At 52.7% G+C, this 7,213-nt stretch overlaps 1 protein-coding gene across 1 annotated transcript in view; it reads right to left on the reverse strand.

The window, feature by feature from the left end:
* Window positions 1–186: 186 nt before the first annotated feature.
* LOC106631846 (laminin subunit alpha-5-like) overlaps window positions 187–7,213 on the reverse strand; it is a gene marked incomplete at its 3' end in the record, with an annotated part of 66,757 nt that continues 59,730 nt past the window's right edge. The window contains 10 exon segments of the mRNA XM_031057992.1: window positions 187–302; window positions 1,038–1,177; window positions 1,363–1,489; window positions 1,871–2,072; window positions 2,574–2,671; window positions 3,174–3,282; window positions 3,785–3,945; window positions 4,421–4,574; window positions 5,253–5,359; window positions 5,452–5,594. Coding sequence (XP_030913852.1) covers window positions 187–302; window positions 1,038–1,177; window positions 1,363–1,489; window positions 1,871–2,072; window positions 2,574–2,671; window positions 3,174–3,282; window positions 3,785–3,945; window positions 4,421–4,574; window positions 5,253–5,359; window positions 5,452–5,594 — 1,357 coding nt within the window.

Genomic DNA, 7,213 nt, shown 5'->3' on the forward strand with positions numbered 1-7,213 from the left:
GCATCTCCTGCAGCCATGGGGGCTTAGCGGGAGGGAGAGTGCTGTGACACTGAGAGGTCCCAAATATCCACGTTTGGTGAACACAAGGAAAACCTCAACCAGCCCCTGCCTGCCACACGTGAAGGGAAGGGCTGCTGCTCCCCGAGGAGTGTGCAGCCTGTGGGCACCCAGAGCCAAGCATCTCACTTGATGTAGAAGCTGTTGATGCCACAGCTGCTGATGAAATCATAGGACTTGTCCAGGGGTTCCTCCTGCAGGTACTGGGGGGTGTAGCTGTCCTCAGGCACCACAAGGATGTAATCCTGCAGAGCAAGGGCGAGCTGGGTGAGCCAGCTCAGACAGACAAGCACCATCCAAAATGACTCCAAAGTGCAAATGCACCTTTAACCTTCTGTGCCTTGCTGGGACAGAACATAACACACCAGAGACCAGGAGCCACCTCTCTACTGGGGTCTGTCCATCAGGGTCCATTTAACCTAAAGCTCCACATGAAGAACAGCACAAATTCAATGGACTAAAACCAGGCAGATACCCCCAGAGCACAGCACTGGCTGTGCCCCAGCAGGGAGGCAGTCTCTATCATCTGAAATTTCTACACCTGAGTTCCAATTTTGTCTTTCAGCCATTTATCCCAATTTTGGGTAACCTTCTAGTTCTGCTGCCTGAGAATAACAAGGGCTACCTACTCTCATGATGAGGCCTGCCTCAACAGGCAGGTTTAAAATATTGCTAGAGCAGGAATAAGGCTTATTCTGGATTATCACAAACTATGTATGCAAAGTAACAGCTTCAATTTCTGCCTGGTTTTGATATCAGAACCAGACAAGAAAGGACACTGTCATATACAGAAACTGCCCCTGTAAATTCTGCCCCCAGTTCCACACCACTAAGGATGGAGACTGCACATTCTCGGGTAGTTCAGAGATGAGTGATGGTAAGTAACATTCCCGAAGTCACACAGTGACAAAAATCCAATGCAAAGCGCTCTGCTGAAGCCTGCCCAGCATGCTCTGGGAGCTTCCTGGAGAGAGGCTCACCAGCCACAGCTGCTTGCCCTCTGGCACCCGAACAACCACAGTCAGATCATTGTCGGTAACATCCAGGATGGTTTGGTCCTCAGAAACCACCAGGCTCCGGCACCCGTAGCCATGAGGGCAGAAACTTGCATTGGTCTGACCTGGAAAGACAACAGATGTGTTTGTCCCACCTGTCCCTTGAGTCCCCATCCTGTGACCGTGTTCACAGGGGTGCTAGGATGAGGGAAGAGACGAGGATCTTAAAGAGTCCACAGTCATCCTCTGGCATGGAAAACTCCCAGGGCTCCTGCCAGCCAGCAGCTGCCCAGGTCCCTGCTGCTCTCACCTTGCCAGATGCGTCCTCCATTGATGAGCACCTCCACGGGGAAGCTGGGGTGGCTGGGCTGGTACAGGTGCAGGATGAAGGCGTAGCGTCCCAGGCTCTGGATCCTGCTGCTGAACACCACGGCAGCCTGCCCCAGCACGGGAGAACACAGACAGAAACCCACACCTGGCACCTGCACCCACAGCTGGCATGTTCCAGAATTGCTGCACAGATTTGTGCTCTTATTGCACAGCTGCCAGGTGCTGAGAATTCAGTGAATCCAGCCCCCAGTGCCTCCACACTCTCTCCCCTCTAATGCTGCCTGGGATCCCAGAGAACCAAATAAGGTTGGATAAAACCAAGACTGGTGAGTCCACAGGAACTACAGGTTCAGGGAGAAGTTTACAGCTCAGATTAAATTCTGAAAATGCTAATTGATGAAGCATTAAGGAAAGGAAAATTCCTCCCTGCCCCAGCGGTCCAGTGTCACACACCAGCAAACCAGCCCAACCCTTGCCTGTGCCCCTACCTGTGGGGACTGCAGGAGGATGAGCTCTGCAGTGGGATCCATGGCTGTGGGAGGACGAGGAGCAGGCTCCACTGGCACCCCAGATGGAGCCACATGGACAGCCTGAGCCAGGGGCACCTCTGGGGCAATGGGCAGAGCCTGGGCCCCCTCCAAAATGATTGACTGAGAAAGCTTCAGGAACCTTGAGGGGACACAGGAGCTGCTGGAAAACAAGGAGTAAAGAGGATGCGAGCATGTCCAGAGAGAAAGAGAGGAGGGAAGCACCCCCTGTAACGCTGGTGGATTACAAGGTGTGCCTGCTGAGGGAGAGCTCACTGCCAGCACCCCTGGGGCTCTGGGATAGGGGCTCTGCAGGAAGAACAGGAGCCTGGCACAAGCCAATTCCTCTGCAAATATTTATCTGAAGCAGTGTCAAAAACTTGGATCCAGGCAGGGTCTTGCAGTATGTGAACAATTACAGGAATGTCTATTTGGGACTACACTTGAGTGTCTGCCCCAGGAGGCAGAATGGGGCTCAGGCACAGGACCATCTGTCTGATCCCAGTCTGGGCTCACAGGACACAAGCAAGGAAATTCACCTCAGCTGGAGATTTCTTAATCAAGAACTTTAAAAAGTCTCTGAGCCTGAGGGAAGCGGGACAAGCAAACGGTTTTGGAAATAGTCCCATTGATGCTAAAGCCAAGGGGGACCTGAGACCCTCACCTGTTGGATGAGAAGGTGCCATGGACACTGATGCAGTGCACCTTCGGCTCGATGAGCTCCATGGTGAACTGTGCAGCAGGGATCAGGTACACTTTGTGCTGCACAAGGAGAGAGACACCTGGTTATGTGACAGCCTGTGCCCCTGGAGCCCCAGCTGGCCCTGTGCCCACCTGCCAGCAGGCACTTCAGCTAATGCATGGCACTCACACCTCTGCTTACTGCCCCTTGGCCCTTGGCACAAGCATCATGGCATTTAGAAACTCCACATATGGATGGGATTCTTCCATCCTTGGCTAAACTAGGAGTGTCTTCAAGATAAAAAGGACCTGCCCCCTCTGCAGGAGCAGCTGCTTCTCCCCATCTCCTCCCCACTCCCAGCCCCATGATTTACTTCAAAAACCCCACTGACCACACTCCCCACTTGGACTGGTTGTGACACAGACTAAGATCCAGTATCCAATCCAAACAGGACTAGAAAACCCAGACTAAAATCCGAGACCCAATCCAAACAGAGCTAGAAAACCCTCCCGCAGGCTGGGTCCCAGTCAGCCTTTCCTCCCTGTGACCTGCTGACAGAGCTGCCCTCAGAGGGAGCCTCACCAAGAAGAAATCAGCCAGATCAGAGGTGAAACGAACAGTGGCCTCTGAGGTGAGTTCAAAAGTTGCCATTCGACTCTGGGAATCCACAGCAATCCCTCGACAAAGGAAACTGTAAGAGAAACAGACATTTGGAAATCAGCCTTGCACAGGGTCATGACCCATTTCTTGTCCTGCCAGCTCTGTGTCCTGAGGGGATTTACACAAAGTCCCTGGAAATCTTTTGATGTTTTTTCTGGCTGCTCGCAAGAGCAAAGTTTTCCAAGGACACCCCAAACATTTGTTTCCTACTGCAAAGGTTGCAATCTGAAGCCAGACAGGGTTTGACCTGTCTCCAATAAACCTGTCTGGAGGCCATTCCCTAAGTCAAGGTCCCTACCAACAATGCAGCTGTAAACAGATGCCCAGGATTATCTCCTGGCAGAGGCAGGTACATCTTCCCTGAGATGGGGGACTAGAATCTGCGCCCAGCTAGAACGAGTCTGGACACGCAGAGCTTAGATGGACAACACTGGAGCTTGCTTTGTTTATAAACCCAAAAAACTTCAACTGGAGGGGAAACTGTCCTTGCCAAGGCAGAGAACTGGACCCTTTCTGCCCTGAGGGGCCCTTACCTGTAGGCGCAGGGGTAGAAGGTGAAGGTGCCCTGCTGCGTGGCCGAGCGCGGCGAGCTGACGGCGATGGCCACGCTCTGCAGGGCGTTGGTGTTGGCATATTCCACCAGCAGCACGTGCTTCCCAGGCTGGGCCACGGCCAGGGACAGCTGCACTTCCACCTGCAGCACAGAGGGAGGACTGAGGGAGTGTGTGCAGGGTGCTACAAGGCAGCCTCCTCAGCAGCTCAGGGGGCAACGCACCAAATCCCGTCAAATCCTCGCAAACCTTTACAGGTGAGACTCTGGGTTTGGGGGCCCTGAACACACAAGCACACAGCTGCAGGGGTGCAAAGCCTTTCTGGTGTAGGTAAAGATATGATCAAATGAAAGGCAACTGAAAAAAAGCCAAAAAAACCCAGAAAATTGGGAGATTGAGTGACTACAAGAAAATGGTCTGGGAGGAAATGAGGTGCAGTGCAAAGGACCAAAACATGCCAAAACTAACCTCACAGATGCTGCAAAAGCAGGGGAAAAAATCAAGGAGGAAGACACAACTTTAAGGGGAAGATATGAGGGACATGGCATGGATACTTAAAAAAGTGAAGCCCCAGACAGGGGGGGCAAAGGAGGGGGACAAAACAGAAGTGGCACTCACATCAGTGCCACTGCAGGTGGCCCTGGGGGGGTGGGAGGGGGTGAGCTGCTCTGTGGCTCACAGCCTGGGGAGCCTGTTGTCCAGCCTGCACACTGCATCCACCCCTGGCACGGCAGGGAAGCCCTCCACGGACAGGTACTTGTACAAGAGGCAGCTGGAAACACACAGAAATAAATGGTGAAGTACAAAAGTTACAGCATGGTTATAAAAGTCGAGAGCACCCACAGAGCCTGGGCCCAGCCAAGTTTGCAAAAGGCTTTGGTGTATCAGGAGGGCCAAGGAGGAGCTCTGGGCAGTGCAAGGAGGAGCTCTGGGCAGAGCAAGGGACTGGGCATTGCAGGACCAGGGAGAACAAAAAATTCTCCCCGTGCAATGGGCTTTATCCTGGGACAACCAGTGTCCAGAGCCCAGCCAGCCTTCTTGCCAACATGGACAGAGAGGTTCTGGGCAAGCAGATACATTGAGATGCTCCAAACACTACCAGACTGCCCATTTTAAATAGTCCAGCAAAACCCTCTCGTGGCAGCCATTTCTGAGAACACACACAACCTGGCACTGGGAGCCCAGCCCAGGAGAGGGGGGCTGTGGTGTCACTGGGTGAGCTGGCCCTCCAGGGCCCACGAGAAAACACAGACTGGCTGTGTCATGGATGAGGAGATCTATGGGCTGGCTTTCTGGGCTGGTGCAGGTTCCACAAGCTTTACTGACCAGAGCCAAGTGCTCTACGAGCAGTTTTACTGCATCACTGACTATGGATTGTGTATATTCCTTAACCCCAGGCCAAGAGGAGCTGAGCAAGCCCCACACAGCACAGAGAAGTGCAGATCCTTACTTCTGGGTGGCTTGTTCAGGGGCTGGCTGGTAGACACAAGGCTCTGTGACCTTCAGCTGCAGGATTGGCGCTTCGTAGTATGAGCTGGGCAGCAAAACCAAGTAGTCCTGGGAGGAGAGATGGGAGAGGTGTTATGCTTGGCACACGTGTCCCCAGGGAGCTGCTGAAGCCCCACGGTGGGTGGAGCACAGGGCCTTACCAGCAGCACCCCCTGTGCTTCAACAACCAGGGACCAGGTGCTGGGGTTGAGCACGAAGGGCTCCCCGAAGCTGTTCTGGGGCACAGTGACAAAGGCTGGCTCCGTGCTGGGAGCAAAGACAATCTGCTTGGTCTGCTCTGTACCTGCAATGGGAGGGATGAGAGGCTGTGAAGGGACTGGAATGGAAAACTGGGGCTGGACATGGGAGGGAATGCTCAGGGAAGCAGATCTGTGGTGCAGTGGGCAGTGACAGGTTCCCAGTGTCTTGGTGCACCACAGTCCCACACTGTCCTGGAACAGAGACATCCACTCTCAAGCTGCTCAACAGCCTAATGGGAGAAATAAATATCAATCACTGCAATCCTCAGTGCAAATCCAGAGCTCTCAGTGGGCTCTGCATCCCCAGACTGCAAAGCACAGAGTGTTGCAAGCCAAGGAGCGTTTTGCCAGCTAGAAAAGGAAAGAACTCATCTGTGAAGAGTTAATTGTGAGACAGACAAAAAGAATTGCCCAGATACATTTTTTCCTCAGGGAAACTCTGACCCCAGCTCCACAGGCAAGATACCTGTCTTCTGGCAAACCTTCAGGCCCCCAAGGTGTGCTCCTGCCTTTCTTCCTGCCAACCAGAGACTCTGCACTCGAGATTCAGACATTATTTCAAACTGACAGAACAGAATGGGTGCAAGGCCTGATCCTGCTGCTGCTGAGCAGCTCCTTGGCTCATGACAGTCCCACAACCTCTTCATGAATGGATGCCATCACCACACAGCCCCTAGAAGCAGACTGTGTGCCTGCCCAGCAGGTTTTGAAGAGCACAGGTGAGAGGGATTCACCAGGAATGGCTGCACGGCGAGCAGGTGAGATGGAGGAAGTGGAGAATGTGGCACACTGACTGTCCTGGTGTACTACGTGGACATCAAGGCACAACACACAGGGCCAGAAGCTAAAGCAAGGGCTTGTGCTGCTGCTGGGATGGTTAACAACCCCTTCCCATGTGTGGCAGCTCTGTGACATGCCTGGCACCAGCTGAGGCTGGGACCTCACTTTTCCAGGTGGGAAGCAGAGGTGAGGATTCAAGGAGTGAAGAGATTCCCCTGAACTGGCACTGGGGTAGATTTACTGACAGGCTGAAGTTTCAGATTCCTTTGAGACAACACACAGCTGCAACTGAGACAGCTTCTGGAGGCAGAGTGGAAGAAACCAAGCTGAAAATCCCATACTTGGAAAAGGCTTCCCCTTTTGCAAGCCACACCTTCCAACTTCTTTCCAGGCTGCTTGTTCTTTGCCACATGAAGCCCTTTCCATCCAGACATGAATTGGCTCAGCACCCCTGAAGCCTCCCAAGGATGCTGCTGTCCTGTTGATGGTGCACCAGTTTGGCTGCTTGCCTTCAGCACTAAAAAAATCACATTGCTTCTGCACAAGAAGTGAAGCACTTTTTAGGGCAAATGAGCTCTGCTGCTTGGATAGGACAGGTTAAATATTTCCTGACCTTTGGTGGGATCCCAAAACATGACCATGGCTCCTGCTCTTCTTGTTTTTCTGCTGTGTAATATGACTGGACTTAAAAAATAAGCCATTTTTCCTCTCAAAAAGAAAAATAAAGGTGGCAGAAAAATAATATTTTGGCATTTCAAACCTTGCATATCACATCAAAGGCAGAACCTATGTCAGCTCAAGACAGAGGAGAGAACTTCACACACTGATACATTGGGTAGTTAGTGTTGACAGCCTTGTGCTGTGGATGTGTGGTCTGGAGGAG

Source organism: Geospiza fortis, unplaced genomic scaffold (assembly GCF_000277835.1).
Source record: "Geospiza fortis unplaced genomic scaffold, GeoFor_1.0 scaffold188, whole genome shotgun sequence".
Taxonomy (NCBI): Eukaryota; Metazoa; Chordata; class Aves; order Passeriformes; family Thraupidae; genus Geospiza; species Geospiza fortis.